Genomic DNA, 18,954 nt, shown 5'->3' with positions numbered 1-18,954 from the left:
GCTACAAGATGATACATGATTAATTGAAAACAATAGGAATAAATAAGCATTGCATTTGATAGAGTTATTTTAATGCTAAAGGGTTAAACTCAATGTAGCAATTTAATTGTACTTAACAAAATTAGTTTTCACAATGGAGAAACATCAAAAATATTTGCTTTAAAGCATGAATTTTAGACCTGCAAAAACAAGACCTGTAGAAACAAGAAATATAACAGTTACCCTAAAAGTGTTATCAATTTGGATGTCATGAGTTCAAATTCACTCTAGGCATTTCAGTGATTATTTTATTCTACATTAGGTCAGTTCCCAAAGATGCTGACAAGAATAAGTACCAAATTTTCCATGTCAACGTCACTATAGTAAATTTACTGATGTATTTTCTTTATGTCATAGCCTTGGAGGAAGGGCAGCACCTATGTTCTTTTGAGGATAAACCAAGCAATGAGAGATGGTAGGGGCCCATAGAAGGGTAGCTTAGTTAAGAAGTTCTTATATCAGTCACAGTTAAAAGCTCTGCTGATGTAAAATGAAACACTATTACTTTTGCTAAACGTGAGAATTCAGTAAAACTGGCTTTACAGAAATCATGCTAGAGATCACTGAGGTGTGAAAGAGACTCAGGGTGTTGCAGTAAGTAAGTGAGTGTTAATGACTTCTCATTGCATTTCAAATGTTGGATGTGAGAGCAATATGTCAATAGTTGGAAGGGTCAGAGAAGAAGCCCTTCTTAGGAATGAGACCCACTTTAGTGTACATCATTCAGTGTGGCATTCACTAATTTATGTAACATGTTAAGTTTAGCAGTTTTATCTCATTTCAAAATTCCACTTTATGAAGACAAGCAGACAACAGAAAAAACATTGAATTGTACCAGCATACATTATATAGCTTTCTTCAGAAGAAACTGGAATAAATTCTTCACAGATCGGTAGACTGAGAACAGTGAAGAATTAAGTGTTCTTCCAGAAACAACAAAACAGTTGCAATGGATATGAAATCTTAGCTTACAAGTTCGTACCATTCTAATATTTTCAGTCTGTCATAATAGAAATCCCTACTTGTTAGCCCTTTTATTACCAAATTTCTATTAAAATGCACTACCATTGTTTCAGTTAATTTTGAGAATAATGGATTTAGTAAAATAACTTTGTCATTATTAAGATGGTGTTTGGATCATAAATTAACATGAAATTTTGATGTAAGATTGTAAGTTAAATTACTTCAAGACAGTAAGTTTATATAATAGGATCAAGGCTAATTTAAGGCAGGTTGGTATCAGAAGGGTTAGCAATGTATTATAAAATTAACGGATCTCCAAAGAGAATTGGAAAAAAAAAAAGACCAATTTACCTGTCATATGTGTCAGTCTCTTCAGTTTTCTCAGACTCTTGTACAGGCCAAGTTTCAAATGTTCTTGTAATGTATAAAATGGCACATATAAGAAGCATAACACCTAGCAAAGAAGAGAAAAGAAAAATGTAAAAATAATGTTTCAAATTTTGGCACAAGGCTTGTAATTTTAAGGTGTGGGGGCAAGCGTATACCATTGATTCTGGTACTTGATTTTTTTTATTGTATTTTATTGACCCTAAAAGGATGAAAGGCAAAGTTGACTTAAGCACAATTTGAACTCAACGTTAAGAACTGGAAGAAACACAAGGCATTTTCCCCAAAACTTAAATGATTCTGCCAGCTCACCACTTAATAATAATTTATACCACTCTCCTTTCCACTTCTATGGTACCTTCTAGTTTCTCACCTCTCCCCACAACCTCTGATACTTGCCAACTTTTCTCTCTCTTCACAATACTTTCACAGAATTCTCTCCACAGCTTCCCTGTCAAAGATGCTTTTCCTGCATTTATACCCACTTCCCATGCCTATGTACCATCCAGGCTCTCTTTCCACCACTGCTTTCGTTGCATTCATCCAACCCTCCTCTGTCCTCTATCTCATTTCTCTCCCCACAGCTTCTCTTAACTCCTATCCACCTTCTCTGGCCAACCTCCATTAACTCCAAAACTTATTCTTTCCTCTACTGACTCTCTTTGGATTCTTTATCACCCTCACCTATTTCTCTCTTTTATGTTACTTTCCTCTCCCATATTCAGCATATACTTTACTTATAATATACGATAGCAGTGGGTCTCTTCTACACAACCAACATCACTCCAGTTTCTCTGTCTCTCTTTTTCTTACCAACACCTGACACTAATCCTTTCTTCCATTTGTCTGTCCCTTACCTACTCACCCAATCAAACAGTGTATAGACTATCATTCTCATAACTATATATCTGTTGCTCACATCATATTTAGCCTCTCCCAGAATCATCATACTCTCTGCCTTATTCTTCAGTTGTGGAAGACCTTCAGATGCTTTGTAAAAAAAAAAAAAACCAAAAAAAAAACCCAGTACACACTGTACAATTATTGGTGTTAGGAATATAATCCAACTGCAGAAACCCTGCCAGAACAGACATTGGAACACAATGTGATCCTCCAACTTCTTGGTCAAACTGTTCAAGGCATGTTAGTGTGGAAAATGGATGTATGATGATGATGATGAATGATACTTCACAGCTCATGATCTATCGAAGTTGTGTACATGGGCATGTACACATGTATTATGAAGGAAGGTTTTCAAGATGACACTAAATTTTTCTAATTGAAGGAAAATATCAGTGATAGTTATTTACATAGATACACACATATTTTGCAATGAGAGGCAAAAATTTGTGCACAAGCAAATTTTCTCAAACACTTAGAGCCAAAAATAAGAGGGAACACTGTTCATAACACAGACATAAGAGTGCAACTTGGTCAATACTTTAAATTTAACTAATTAAGAAAGATGCAAAGCAAAGTTATTACTAATGAAATTTGAATGGCTGTAACTAGATTCTCAAGGTAGTTTGTTAGATATGTTACTGATTCTGCCATGACCATCCCACCAAAAAATTTTAATAATTGCGAACGATGGTACCAAGTAAAATGTTTTGAGGAGATGATACAATTGATTCAACCAATGTACCAGAAAGAAAGTGAGTCTATTGACTCTGGAATAATGAAAAGCAAACTCAGTTCTTCTCTGATCTGAACTCAGAATTTACCACTCTTAATAAATGTAATGATGATAATGCTGAATTTTTATTACTTAGATACTATTAATTTATAGTATCACTAGGAATAGGCATGGCTATGTTGTTAAGAAGTCTGCCTCCTAAGTACATGATTTTGGGATTGATTTTTTGTTTTGATATCACATGATAGTTGTGAACAAGTGTCACCATCATACAAGTAGTGTCTATTTCCAATCCTTTGTGAAAACAAGTCTGACCAGGAGCAAAAATTACATTACTTGGGAACAGATAAGTGTTGGTAACAGGAAGAGCATCCATCCATTAAAAACCTGGCCCAATGAATTCCATCCGACATATGCAAACATAGAAAATCATTATCGTTAAAACAACGATGACAATGATTGATACTATTAATTTCTAATAACACTATAATGTTCATGTCCTTCCAAAGGACCTTAGTGATATAAGCAAAGTGAAGCAGTTCTAATAAGAAAGTAAAAGCAGGTCATAGTATGATAAGACAGATATAGAAATGTAGGCTTTGACTGGTATATGGTTACAGCATCAAACAGTTAACACAGAGTTTGATAGATATACAGGCCAGACTGTTTCATAATGTTGCAGTACTGGGTAGCTATACTCTCATATACATATAACCTGTGACAAACTACAATCCAGAGGAGAATTATCTTTTTCAACACTGGTGCACCACAACCACCAGAGACAACAGTAGATAAAAAAGTTAAGGTAGAAGGAATAAAAAAAAGAACTGCAGTAAGAATAAAGGGACTTACCTGCTAAAATACCAAGAATAGGATTTTGTAAATGTAAAAAACTGGGCCAGCAAAGAAGAATGTACAAGATTCCTTTTTTCCATGTGTCAATCCACAAAACATACTGCCAAAGTTTCATACATGTGGAATCATCACTGAAAGAGACAAATATATACAAGTTAAAAAATGGCAACAAAATCTCACTAAAATCAATGCACAAAACTCACGGACCTTAAGTTACTCTGTTGCTTCTGCTAAATACTAATATATATATGCATATATATACACACACACACATATATCCAGCGTGTCCATTTTTAGGATGGAAAGAAATGGGGTGAGATTTGGTTGCTATTTCTAGTAGGCCGTGTGACCATGTTGAGGTTCTCTCATTGGCTCGATAAGTACCAGTAACGCAGTGTGGTCAACGACATCGACTGTGTTACCCACTTCCTACAAAGTTAGTGTGCGTCTCTAATAAAATGAAATCAGCATAACAAAAACAATAATTTCTTAGATTAATGAAAAAAAAAAGACGTAAGAAAAGGGAAGAGAACGTTGCAATTTTTCTCACTTATCCCCACTTCTATTACAAACCAGCTTAATTTATATCACATGCGAGACCATTTCCTTGTTTAGTGAAATAAGTAGTCTACCCTTGTATACTTGTCATTTAGAGTTACCGCCCCTGTTTTCTAGCTGGCTTGCCTAATTAAGATGTATCAAGTACTCGTTACAACTTTAATAGATTTATACTGTATATAATCTAATAATAATTTTCTATAGTCGACCGGAGGTAAAATGCAGGCTAGAACGTGGTGAGTTACTTGAACTAGTCAGTTTGTTGCTACTATCTATTAATCTTTAATGACAATCCAGCGAAATGCATAACTCCTTTTTATTCTAAACACGCTATGCATAGACGTTGTGTTCAAATATTTTGCAGGATTATAGTGTATCTTTGTACCATACATTGCCACATTTTACTACCGCCAAACAAATACCAAATCGCCCTGGAAATTCTGTCTGAAAATATACTAGCGACTTCTCTCTGACGGAGAAATATTATCTACTATACGAGGCAAAACGGTAGTGATGCGACGCAACAGTTGTAAGGTTAATGAATTGGACCGCTGGCCATATTGTTATAAGTTCGTATATTATTACAGTCGCTGTATTGCTCTTGTGATGAATACACTAGTTACAGTTTATCTAATTATACAAAACAAAAACAAACTTCTATGCTTTTTTTGTATCTTAACATATTTGTTGCTACAAATACACCACTCCAGCGACGTTAGCAAGAAAAATAAAATAGATATAAAATAGTAATGAGGAAATGGCTTTTTTAATATCAAGAAATGTAACAACTTTATTCGAGAACATCCTGGGCCCTTGTGATATATTACTATTATCAATGTCCTGTCATCAAGGACTGTATTCACTTGTGCAAATTCCTATTAAAGATGTTTGTTAATTCTCCAGTGACTTCCTCCACTTTATAACACTTTTGTCTTAATATCTAACACACACACACGTCTCAAAGTATGTTGATCTAAAATCACCTGACTGTTGATCACAATAGAATGTCAACAATATTCATATATTTCCCACATAAATAGTATAATTTTATTTACTTTTATTGAAGAAAAGTAATTAAAACAAGAAGTTAGTAAAAGCATAATTAAACAAGTAGAGTGACATTCCATGTATATATACTCTACCTACCATTCCATGTACACCTCCACTTCCCATTCCTTTTAGAAATATTTGACCCAATATTGACCCGAAAACTAATTAATGAAAACAAAAGAGATCTTTCTTTCCACATGCAATCAGTTTTTAAAAGTAGTAACTGTTATATGTAATACAGCAGCCAATGTCTAAAGAAGTAATGTGGCTGAACACAATACTTTTTATTTTTATTTTTCTGGTTTTATGCATTGTTAACCAAAACTTCATCCACCACATAGAAATAATATTAAAAAAAAAGTAAAATTTCACAAGAGAAAAATATTTATTGGCCTTCCTCAGACACCAAGCACGATATTTTAATACTTAATCAAGGAAAGGAACATGACAAAACAGTGCTACGTAATCTTCTAATGATTTGATAGGATAGATAGCTTACTTTCATCAAGACAGTTTTTAGTACAACAGGTACAAGCATGGCTGTGTGGTAAGAAGTTTACATCTCAAACACACAGTTCTGAGTACAGTCCCACTGTATAGCAGCCTAGGCTACTGTCTTCTAATAAAGGCCTAGTTAAAACCTTATGAGTGGATTTGGTAGATGGAAGCTGAAAGAAGCCTGTCATGTACATAGGTACATGTGTGTACCTAAATAATGTGTGATAGTTGTAAATAAATGTCACTGTTATGCAAGCAGTCTTCTTTGTTCCTAATCTTCCATGAAAACATGTCTGGTTATGGAGAGAAATTACCTTACATGGAAACAGGTGAGGGTTGGTGATAAGAAGTGCACCTGACCATAGAAAATTTGCCTCAACAATAATTCTGTCCGATCCATGTGAGCATGGAAAAGTGGATATGATGATGAAAATACAATATCAATCAAAATTAATCAATCAATGATTGATAATTTTTTTGTCATTTTCTGCTTTAATTGAATTAAATAAGGGTTTCTTACATAAGCACAAACCCAGAGAATTTCGAAGAAGATAAATAATCTATTCAAACAACTTCAGTTCTTGACTCCATACTTATTTTATCAACCCTGGAAATATGAAACGTCAGAAAAACCTTGATGGCAATTGAACTCTGAATGTAAAGAGACTTTTCTTTGGTGCTGGAATTATTACAAGATGAACAGATTTATACTTGTGAGACAGTGGAAAAGGAGAGGGTGACCGAGTAGATAATACTGGGGAAGAGGACATGGAAGAAACAGAGGAAACGGTGATGAGATGGGTTGTATGATTGGCATCCAAGGTTATACATATTTATTTCTAGTTATAGTCCATGTATTAAATGTTAACACTAATTGACTTAGCTGTCAGTTCATTTGATCATCATTGTCATCACCAGAACAATGACAATGGAGTAAATATTAGCTAACTTAAAATCAGGTGAGGGTTGGCAATCAAGAGGGCATCCAGCTACAGAAAATCTGCCTCAGTTCTGTCTGACCCAAGCAGTATTTACTCCAGACCAGACATATCTTACAGAAGACTGGAAGCACAAAGCCACTTGTATGATGGAGACACCTGCTTACAACTGTCATGCAATCTCATGATAAGGAAACATACAACAGGTTTCTTTCAGATTCCATCTACAAAATCCACTCACAGGGCTTTGGTCAGCTCAGGGCTATAGTTGAAGACACTTTCCCCAAAGTGTACCACACCATGTGACTGAATCTGAAACCATGTGGTTGAGAAGCATACTTAACTATGTAGTCATATTCATTTATACTTAAAATTTTATTAACTCACTGTGCCTGAATTAATTTTGCTAACTTGCATACTTCTACTCTGGTGCATTGAAGACTAAAGGCATTTACACTAAACTGTTGTATTTTGGTTAAAGTATGCTGTGGTATGTTGATGATATGGAATAGTGCCATCTAGTGTAGTAGTGGTGTTGCTATTGCTGTTTTTTCCCATACCAACTTGCCACCTTCGTCATCATCATCACCGCCTTAATTAATAATAATAATAATGGTTTCAAATTTTGGCACAATGCTAGCAAGTTTGAAGGAGTGAGATAAGTTGATTACATCGACTCCAGTGCCAATTCCTATTACGGGCACAAGGCCTGAAATTTGGGGATGGATGGGAGCAAGTTGATTGCATTGGCCTCAGAGCTCAACTGGTAGTTATTTTATTGACCCCAAAAGGACAAGTGGCAAAGTCAACCTCGGCAGAATTTGAACCCAGAATGTAAAGACAGATTAAATGCTAACAAGCATTTTGCCTGGCATGCTAACAACTTACCTCCTAAATAATGACAATAATATTTTAATTTTCTGATTTAGATTCAAAGCCAGCAATTTTGAAGGGAGGGGGTTAGTTGATAGCATTTACCCTACCAATATAAGACTGGTACTCTATTTTATCAAAACCAGAGAGACGGAAGGTAAAGTTTACCTAGATAGAATTCCTACCATGGACTAAACTAATTAGCATGTGCTTTTTAAAAGATGATAGGGTGTGATAGAAGGGAGATTTGACTGTTACTTCTTATAGGTTGAGCAACCATGTAGAGGCTCCTTCCACCTGTGTGTGATGAAGAGTAATGTAATGTGTGATGTACTGTACTGCATGGTGCTTGGTGTACATTAGCATGAAGAAATGTACTTTCTGAGCATATATGTTTCTGAGTGTGTGTGTATGTGGTGGTTATGCTTATGTGATACTAAGTCTGTTACATTTGTTACTGTGTGCCTCCATGGTTGTGTGTATGCATGTGTGTACATGTGTGACAGAGAGAAATATAGCCTCTCTAGGAGTATGGTAAGCACAGAAGGCTGTGATAATCAGAGTAGGGTGTGAGAGTGTGTTGGACAGTAAGGAGACAGAGACAATGACCACTTACCTGATGCAGAGAGACAGCCAAATGTCAATCAGGAATACAATCTCAAGGAAAAGAAGGATGAGTGCTGTGAAGCTGTAGATGAAAGAATAACAAAGATGGATTAACACATTGAAGGATTAGCTTAGTGAAAAGTTAACATAGTGGAAGGTTAACACAGAGAGGAGTTAACATAATGAAGGGTTAACAGTGAAAGGTTAACACCACGAAGGACTAAAGAATTAACACAGTGAAGGGGTTAAATTAGTGAAAGGTTAATACAGTGAACAATTAACACAGTGAAAGGTTAACACACTTCACCACCACCACCACCGACACCACTACCACACTATTACCACCTTTCCATGCGGTCCCATGTGAATGTTACAAATGGATTAAATATAAACAATCTACATAACTTGCAGAACCAGAATCAGATCATGTAGACAGACTGCCACACCCACAACACCACTAATAAAATGATACAGATGTGTGTGTGTGTGTGTGTGTGTGTGTGTGTGTGTGTGTGTGTGTGTGTGTGTATCTGAGTGTGGGATTCTGTTGCAATTGAGTATGTGTATGGAAGTGTAAAAAAAGTGTGTGTCTGCAGTTATGGGAAAGAGTATGTATCTTTGTGTGTACAGATGTGTGCGTGTATGTGTGAAAAATACTGGGTGTTAGACAGTGAAAAGGTATGATAATAGCAGAAGGAAAAAAATAAAAACTGTATATATATTCATTCTACTTCACTATAAATATGATGCAGTATGCACAGTCCACATACATGTAACTAGGTACCATGTAAAGGTACAGTCTATACAGTCTACCTTAATGTAAACAGAACGTTGTGGTGGCTGTTGTTTAGTCACAAGAGAGTTTATCCTAGAGCTAGGATAAACTCTCTTCCATCCTACCTGTTAATAGATATTTGGAAGAATCAATATCTTACATGTATGAGATAGATACATATACATTGATTGACTGGGCAAAACACTAACATATTTAACCCTTTAGCATTTAAACTGACCATATCCAGCTAAAATATTCCATTTGTTTTATGTCCAAACTGGTTAAATACAGTCTCTCATATCTACCTTACAATTTCAAACTAAAAGTAAACAGTCTCATCTCAAAGTTACAAAATGATGCATTATTAATTCAAACCAATGTGAATAAATAAGCATTACATTTAACAAACTAATCTGACTGCCAAAGGGTCGACTTAACTTCCTGTTTCCTCACCACTAACAAAAGGGATCAAGTAAAAAGACCTATACAAAATATTTTATATACAGGTGAAGCACCTTCAAACCTTTAGCATTTTAACTGGCGATATCCGGTCAAAATATTGTATCTGCTTTATGTTCAAACTGGTCAGATCAAGCCTCTCATACCTACCCTACTATGTCATTCTAAAAATAAACAATCACATAGCAGAAATTTTAGAGGTATGAGATGATGTATGATTAATTCAAAGCAATATAAATAAATAAGCATTACATTTGACAGAGTAACCTGAACACTAAAGGGTTTAAAAGGATTAAAGCAAAAGATTGGTGCCTGGCTTTTAAGATAGGGGTGAGGGTGAAGAAAAAAAACTGAAAGAAAACATCTTAACTTATAAGAGCAGGCATGGCTGTGTGGTTAACAAGTTCAGTTTGCAACCACATGATTTCAGGTTTGGTTCCACTGCATGACACCTTGGGTAAATGTCTTCTACTATGGCCAAGGATCAATCTGTGTTTTGTGGGTGAATCTGGTTGACAGAAGCCACAAGAAGCCCACCATGCGTTTGTGTGTGAATGTTGATAGTCTATGTTTGTTGCTTGAGCAAAACATTAATAATGTTGACATTATTACAGTTGTAATGCACTTTAACCCTTTCGCATTCAGATTATTCTGTCTAATGTAATGCTTATTTATTCACATTGTTTTCAATTAAATATCCATTATCTTTTTGCATTGAGAGTTTGATGATGTGCCTGTTTATTTTTAGTATGACATTGTAGGGTAAGTGTGAGAAGTTGAATGTAGCCAGTTTGATCATAAAACAAGCATGATATTTGAGTTGGATCTGGTTAGTTTAAATGCTAAAGGGTTAAATGACTTGTGGAATAAAGGAAAATCTGTTACTTGAAAAACAGGCAAGAGTTGGTGACAGGAAGCGCATCTAGCTGTAAAATCTTACTGAAAATAACTTCCCATCTAACCCATGCCAGCATGGAAAAAGAGATGTTAAAATGAATGAAGGAGTGGAAGTAAAGGACTGCCTTGTTTCTTTTTGGCTGTGTGGTAAGTAGCTTGCTTACCAACCACATGGTTCCGGGTTCAGTCCCACTGCGTGGCACCTTGGGCAAGTGTCTTCTACTATAGCCTTGGGCCAACCAAAGCCTTGTGAGTGGATTTGGTAGACGGAAACTGAAAGAAGCTCGTCGTATATATATATATATGTATGTGTGTGTATATGTTTGTGTGTCTGTGTTTGTCCCCCCAACATTGCTTGACAACCGATACTGGTGTGTTTACGTCCCTGTAACTTAGCGGTTTGGCAAAAGAGACAGAGAGAATAAGTACTAGGCTTCCAAAGAATAAGTCCTGGGGGTCGATTTGCTCAACTAAAGGCGGTGCTACAGTATGGCCACAGTCAAAATGACTGAAACAAGTAAAAGAGTAAGAGTAAAAGCAAAAGACTGAAAGATGACCCTTAAATAGGCATGAAGCAAAGAACTGAAAGAAACAGCCTTAATTATGGGTAAAAGGTAAAGTAAAGGATTAGTAATTAATACTTACATGAAATATATGGCAATTGTACGGTGAAACACAGCAGTCTCTATACCAACTCCCCAGAACCCTGCAGAATATAAAAAAAAAAACACAATTAATCCCTCAGTATCATCTTCATTAATGGTTACAATCATAAAATCATAACCACATCCTGATCTTGGAGATGCAGGTCTTACAATTGAAATATTAACGACATTTTATTTCTGAATGTGAACCAAATACAATAATTTTTATTTTGTTATCTATTGTATTTTTGTGGTGTTAATTTAATTTTATATCCATCTATCTATCACTGTTTCAATGTCCATGTATCTGTTGCAGGGTTAGTTGGAAATTGTTGAAGCGTATTTTCTATGGCCATATGCCCTTCCTGTAATATTTCTCCTTGGCCAGAAGACTAGAAATGAATGATACTGTTTGTATGATGATGATGATGATGATGCTTACTTACAACTATCACATGATGTTAGGAGAAGAACACAAACACAATTGGCTCCTTTTGGTTTCCATCTAAGAAACGTACACACACACACACAAGAAGCCTAGTACACACCAACCACCTACCCACTTAAAGGAATCCTATAATACCGTTAAAGGAATCCTGGCTTTAACGGTATTATGAAAGGCCTGGTTGGAGGCCCACCCTCCTGAGTTCTTTTACAGAGCTTAGAAAAACTGAAGGAGCACTGCAATAAGTGTGTGAATTTGAGAGGGGAATTTGTTGAATAAAATCAAAATTAACTGATCCTCCTGTATTTTCTTTTACTCAAAGCCAGGAACTTTTCAGTAACCCTCGTATATATATATATATATATATATATATATATATACACACACACACACAAGGGGGTGCTGTATAGTTCCTGGCTTTTAGGGTATTGTGAAAGGTTTGGTTGGAGGTCCAACCTCCCAAGTTCTTTTACAGGGCTTACAAAAACTGAAGGACCGCTGCAGTAGGTGTGTGAATCTGAAGGGAATATGTTGAAGAAAATCATAATTAGCTGATCCTTCAATATTTCTTTTACCCAAATCCAGGAACTTTTCAGCACCTACCTTGTATAAGAGACTTATTACACTCTGCTGCCACACATAGGAAGCTTATTGCAAATCCAGCTACCATGAATTGAAAGCCTATTGTATATATAACTACTACAAACAGAAAGTCTATTATATACGCTACTACTGTTGCAGAGACACCATTCTTTATCATCTTGTTGCTAAACTCAACTTTGTCCAATGAACAGACTGTTTTTTTTTTCTAATGAGTATTCCAATATTCCCCTATGACTGCACCAATCAGCACTAATTGACATATGAATAAATTATAAGGAAATGTGTGTTTCTGTGATAAACTTCAGCATTATGCAGAATGTATAATCTTCTGATGAAGATCACACTGCAACTTACAGACAAAAAGGGACTCAATACCACACGCACACATAGCCATATGATACTCCCAACCACCCCCAACACACACTCATCACAACATTATATATATATATATATATATATATATAAACACAGGTGTGGTTGTATGGTAAGAAACTTGTTTCCTAACCACATGGTTCCAGGTTCAGTCCCACAGTGTGACACCTAGGACTAATGTCACCTATTATAGCCTTGGGCCGGCCAAAGCCTTGAGAGTATATTAGGTAGATAGAAACTACAAGAAACCTTGACAACTGGTGCTGGTGTATTTACGTACCCATAACTTGGCAGTTCAACAAAAAAAAACAAAAAAAACTGATAAAATAAGTACTAGGCTTGAAAAATAAATTCTGGGGTCGATTTGTTCAACTAAATACCTTCAAGATGGTGCTCTAACATGGCTGCAGTCAAATGACTGAAACAAGTAAAAATCTAATATATATAATACAGAATGGGACACAAAACATCAAGACAGTTAGGTGACACAAGAAAGGGATAAAACATCCAGATAGATAATACAAAGAAAACACGGACAGGTCATTTGGAGTTTTCTTTCTTTCTCTCTCTAAATATATATATATATATATATATATATATATATATATACCCATGCTAGCATGGAAAGCGGACGTTAAACGACGACGACGATGATGATGATGATAGAGAGAGAGAGAGAGTGTGGGTGATCCCCAAAAAACAGGAACTTTTGAAAAACCCAACAAGAATAGGAAAACTTCAAATCCAACAACAAAACTTTATTGACAAAAAGTAAAGAATTTGCCTTTTAATAATTAGTAATCCAAAGTAGCAATGTCTGAAAATTATATCCTGTAGATGGCATCCTCTTCTACATATGCATTCTGTCAATCTGCTGTTGAGGTTCCCCATCGCTTGGTGCAACATCTCAGTTGGTATACCACGAATTTCATCTTGAATTTTTTGTTTCAGTTAATCCAGTGTCCTTGGTTAAGCCATGTAGACTCTTAAAGTAACCCCACAAGTAAAAATCACAAACGGACAAATTTGGTGATCTTGGGGCCAGTGAATGTCACCAAAGCTTGAGATGACACAGTTACCAAGCAAATCTTACACAAGTGCCATTGACTGCCTTGTAGTGTGCGATGTCGCACCATCATGAAGTTGTGTGGAAAACTGTTCAATGCAGGTACAACAAAAGATTGCAGCATCTCAACATATCGATCCAAAGGGACAATTGGTGTGATCCTCACTTCATTTTTGAAAAAGGCCTGATGACCTTGTACGGTGAAACTGCACACCATACTGTCACCTTGCTGCTGTGTAAAGGGCATTCATGAAGTTCTTTAGGGTTGCTGTCTGCCCAGTAACCATAGTTCTGTTTGTTCATATAACCTGTGAGATGAAAATGAGACTCATCTGACATCCACAGTTTGTCCAGAAATTCGTTCTTTTCATTTATGTCTCCCTAATTTTTTGACAGAAATCTAATTGCAATTGGTGATCATTCTCCATCAGTTTTTGCATGATCTGCAGTCTGCAGCTTGTACGGATGAAATTTTAAGTCAAAATAGAAAATTCGGCAAACACTCTCTCAGGACAACCTTACTGCAGCTGCTTGCTTATGAGCTGAACAACATGGGCGCTGTAAGACATGTAGAGTCTCAATATTCTATGGAGTATGAACACTTCTTGGTTGTCCTGTCAGTTTCTTTTTCAAAACTGATCCACGTCTCTTCAAAGTTTTTAATCCACCTTTTTATCGCGTGTTTTGAGGGAACCTGACCATGATGCCCTAAATTAAGATGACATTGGAACTCACGCTGTACACCCTCCAAACTATTGTTGTCTTTGTAAAGCATTTTTATGGTGAAAGCATGCTGTTATCTGTTCTACTGATCCATGATTATTAAATTACAAGGTTGTTTCTGTGTGAAGCTCACTGTACCACAGTGCTGCCAAATGTACAGTACTACACGGTTGCCATTACGCATTTCAAAAGTTGCCATTTTATTTGTTTGGTAACTGTCAATCAATTTTTTTGTTGGATTTGGATTTTTCCTATTTTGTTGGGTTTTTCAAAAGTACCCATTTTTTTGGAGTCACCCTGTACACACACACATTGCCATCACATTAGTGACAGCTCTCACTTTATATTTGCAATGATGACTGATATATAAATAAAATGATGTCACCTGACTCAGGGTTATACATGAGATTGAGTCAGGTGACTAGAGTGGTGTGGATAAGTAGCATGGTGTGTCATGTTTAAGGCATGTAACTGAGCTTGACCTAAGTGGAGTAGCTGAAGTTAACTTGAAATAAGATAATGTGCTTTACTTAAGGCTTACCAGCTAGGGTTGTTTTGATTAAGGTTTACAGTGGAAGTTGACTAAAATAGAATGGGTGTTTATACTTAAGATTTACAACTGAGATTGACCAAGACTGAGTGGGATATTATATATAAGTTGTACAACTGAGATTGACCAAGACTGAGTGGGATATTATATATAAGTTGTACAACTGAGATAAATAGACAATTTCTTTTTCTATTTGTCTCTGGCAATTTAGCTACAAACTTTAGACAAGACATTCTACTGTAAGATATGAGGTAGGATTGACAAAGGCAAGAAGATTGACATGTTTTGCTGAAGGTGGTAGGAAAATAGTAAGTTTTAGGTGAGTTCAAACCTGTGGCAGTGTCATTCATTAGTTGAGTAGTTCAATAAATCAGTAATTTAATTCACTCCAATGTTTTGTATGTGAGTCAGCTGACATGATTTTGGCACAAAATCATACTCTGAATGAACGAATGAATGCACACACACACCATAGTTGACACAAAAAAACTATACTGAATTGAAGTTAAAGGTATGAGGAAAAAGTGTGTGTGTGTGAGTATGCATACACAAACATGCAGATAAATATATATACACACATATACAGACAGATATATTGGGAAAAAGATAAGACTGGAGAGTTTGTTGTGAAATCATTTACCTATAGCATTCTTACATATGTTTCAGTGAAAAATTATCAAATGGAATTACTGAATGTAATAAATATATCTTCACATCATCAGAGTTGACATCAGAACTGAAGTGCATTAGTTCTTGTGTTTATAAGAGAAGAAGGAAACATTCTAGAGGTTCAAATTAATTTAGAAGCCAACATATGGCAGACTGTTCTTTCCCAGTTTGAAAATTACTTAAACTTGGCCAGATTAACAGATATCTCACTAACAAAAGAAAATGAACCAAAGAGAATTTTTTATAGCAGCAAAAAGTGTAAATGTTAGTAGGAGAATATGGACAGATATATAGCCATAGGATGACCAACAGTCACTTTCTAATCTAGACATTTACTTTTACACACATATCTCACATTTACAAGATATACAGAGATATAAACATACAGAGATATAAACATACAGAGATATAAATATACACTTATATACATATATATGTATATATTTATAGTCCCACCCATGCTAGCATGGAAGGCAGACATTAAACGATAATGAAATTTGTAAACAAATCAGAAGGTTGCAAATTATAGTGAAGAGTAACACAAATAGGTATTTTTTAATAACTATAATTATATATTATTTATATGATAATATATGCTCCATTTAAAGCGATTAAACCTAAACAATTGACTGCAAAAAGATGGGCTGAACCACTGGGAATTGAACATGACATTAATGCTTACATGGCTCTGTATGCACCCAATTCAACCACACTGCCTACCCATCAATTTCAGCCAATTTTAATGTATAGATTATTTTAGTCTAGTCTAGTATATATATAGGAGTGGCTGTGTGGTAAGTAGCTTGCTTACCAACCACATGGTTCCGGGTTCATTCCCACTGCGTGGCACCTTGGGCAAGTGTCTTCTACTGTAGCCTCGGGCTAACCAAAGCCTTGTGAGTGGATTTGGTAGACAGAAACTGAAAGAAGCCCGTCGTATATATGTATGCATATATGTATGAGTGTGTAATATGTTTGTATGTCTGTGTTTGTCCCCCCAGCATCGCTTGACAACCGATGGTGGTGTGTTTACGTCCCCGTAACTTAGCAGTTCGGCAAAAAGAGACTGATAGAATAAGTACTAGGTTTCCAAAGAATAAGTCCTGGGGTCGATTTGCTCAACTAAAGGCGGTGCTCCAGTAAAGAGTAATATATATAAATCTGTAAACAAACCTGAAGGCTGTAAATTATGGAGAAGAGCAACACAAATAGGTCCTTTTTAATAACTATAATTATATATTATTTATATAATATACGGTCCATTTAAAGTGATTAAGTCTAAACAATTGACTGAAAAAAAGATGGGCTGAACCACTGAGAATTGAACATGACATCAATGCTTACATGGCTCCAGAGCACATATTATTATATAAATAATATATGATTATAGTTATTATTAAAAAGGATCTATTTGTGTCGCTCTTCTCTGTAATTTACAACCTTCGGGTTTGTTTACAAATTCATAAATATATATAGTCTAGACTAAAATTATCTATACATTAAAATTGGCAGAAATGATGGGTGGGCTATGTGGCTGAATTGGGTGTGTATAGAGCCATGTAAGCATTGATGCTGTGTTCAATTCCCAGTGGTTCAGCCCATCTTTTGTCAGTAAATTGTTTAGGTTTGGTCGCTTTAAATTGAGTATATAGTATTATATAAATAATATATAGTTATATACATTTGGGGCTTCAGAAAGTAATTGCATTTTTTTCATCACTATGAAATATGAACCAACCAATCATGTCAGAACCAAAGTCAAATGGTCTGGAACTGTCTGCAAATGGGTATATCATCACTTCCCTCCAGTAATGTGTCATTCATAGTTATTTCAGTGATTAACTCCATGGAGGACAAGAACTTTATGAAACAACATATTCGCCATTGTTTACTGTATGAGTCTTGAAAGAAAAGTACCACTTCAGAATGAAAAACATTTGTGAAGTATATCCACTTGCAGTGAAAGTCTGTACATGTTAGCTGTGGTTTAAAAGGTTTAATGATGGTGATTGTGGCATATTTGACAAGCCTCACTCTGGAAGAAACTCACTCTGAAGGATAACCTTTTGAATGAGACTAATGTTTTGGATCCATGTCAAAGCACCAGAGATTTGGCACATGCGTGTGTTTGTGAGTTTGTATTTACATATTTGTACAGATGTGTATCTGTACATAAGCATACATTTGCTTGCATATGTAAATGAGCATAAATATGTTTATATATGTGTATATTTGTCATCTTGTTTTCTCTCTCTCTCTCTAAGGGGTAATGCCTTACTATCATTCAAAATTCCCTTAACATTACCCTTTCTACCATCATTTGTGGTTTATTAACTTTTGCTCTCGTTGAAAGGCCTCACTGTTTAACATCCTTCCTGTATTATCTTAGCCTTACAAGCTAACTTTCCATGTAATTTCATATACTTGTTGTTGTCCTGTCTTCACACCAAAACTTTGGAACATTGGAGAAAATATACACTTCTACAGAAGCTGATGAAAGAGTAAGGTCTTGACTTTGTTTGTATTTTGTCCTGTGTGGATCTTTCATTTGTTGTGCATGCTTAATTTTCCCTATATTCTTTTACTTGTTTCAGTCATTAAACTGCAACCATGCTGGAGCACCACCTTGAAAACCTGTCAAACAATTCAACCCAGTACTTATTTTCTAAGCCTTGTATGTATGCTATCAGCTCTTTAGCTGAACCACTAAGTTATGGGGACATAAACACACCAACAATGACTGTCAGGGAGGGGTGACGGACAAACACAGACACACACACACGTGTGTGTGTGTGTGTGTGTGTGTGTGTGTGTGTGTATATGATGGGCTTCTTTCAGTTTCCATCTACCAATTTCACTCACCAGGCTTTGGTCAGCCTAGGCTATAGTTGAAGACACTTATCCAAGGTACCACTCTTTTGAATTACATATATTCTACACGACTTTATAACACAATATCGGTAATTTAAAATTTTTAGATAATGAGTTTTTTTAAGAAAATAAAATTTTAAAAAAAATAATACTAAAAATAAGACCAATATTTTAGCTTAACAAATTTTTTTTATATAAAAAATATTAACTTAAAGTTTTAAAAATTGCAATAAAACTATATAAAACAAAATAGTGCACACATTATTTGATGAACAATTTCAGAAATTTAATTAGCAAATTCTAACTTCAGCAGCTATATTTTAAGTATTTTTTTTCTTTTTCTTGTCCAGTACTTTTCCAGATTTAGTTACTGTTTGTTCTATACCTTTCCAGACTTAGTTACTGTTTGTCCTGTACCTTTCCAGGTACTTTTCCAGGTTCAACACTTAAGAATATTCTAGGATTCTGCACCTGCAT

At 35.4% G+C, this 18,954-nt stretch overlaps 1 protein-coding gene across 2 annotated transcripts in view; it reads right to left on the bottom strand.

The window, feature by feature from the left end:
* The window catches only part of LOC106874091 (transmembrane protein 72), a 102,722-nt gene that overhangs the window by 1,863 nt on the left and 81,905 nt on the right, over nucleotides 1-18,954 (bottom strand). For both annotated transcript variants that reach the window (XM_052967900.2, XM_014921691.3), the window contains exons 2-5: nucleotides 11,180-11,240; nucleotides 8,414-8,485; nucleotides 3,878-4,011; nucleotides 1,354-1,456 (exon numbers count right to left, since the gene is read on the bottom strand). In XM_052967900.2, the coding sequence (XP_052823860.1) occupies nucleotides 1,354-1,456; nucleotides 3,878-4,011; nucleotides 8,414-8,485; nucleotides 11,180-11,240 (370 nt within the window). The remainder of the gene's footprint in view (nucleotides 1-1,353; nucleotides 1,457-3,877; nucleotides 4,012-8,413; nucleotides 8,486-11,179; nucleotides 11,241-18,954) is intronic.

Source organism: Octopus bimaculoides, chromosome 5 (assembly GCF_046866305.1).
Source record: "Octopus bimaculoides isolate indiv1 chromosome 5, ASM4686630v1, whole genome shotgun sequence".
Taxonomy (NCBI): domain Eukaryota; kingdom Metazoa; phylum Mollusca; class Cephalopoda; order Octopoda; family Octopodidae; genus Octopus; species Octopus bimaculoides.
Note: the sequence above shows the minus strand (reverse complement) of the source record. Positions and strands in the feature narration are given on the sequence as shown.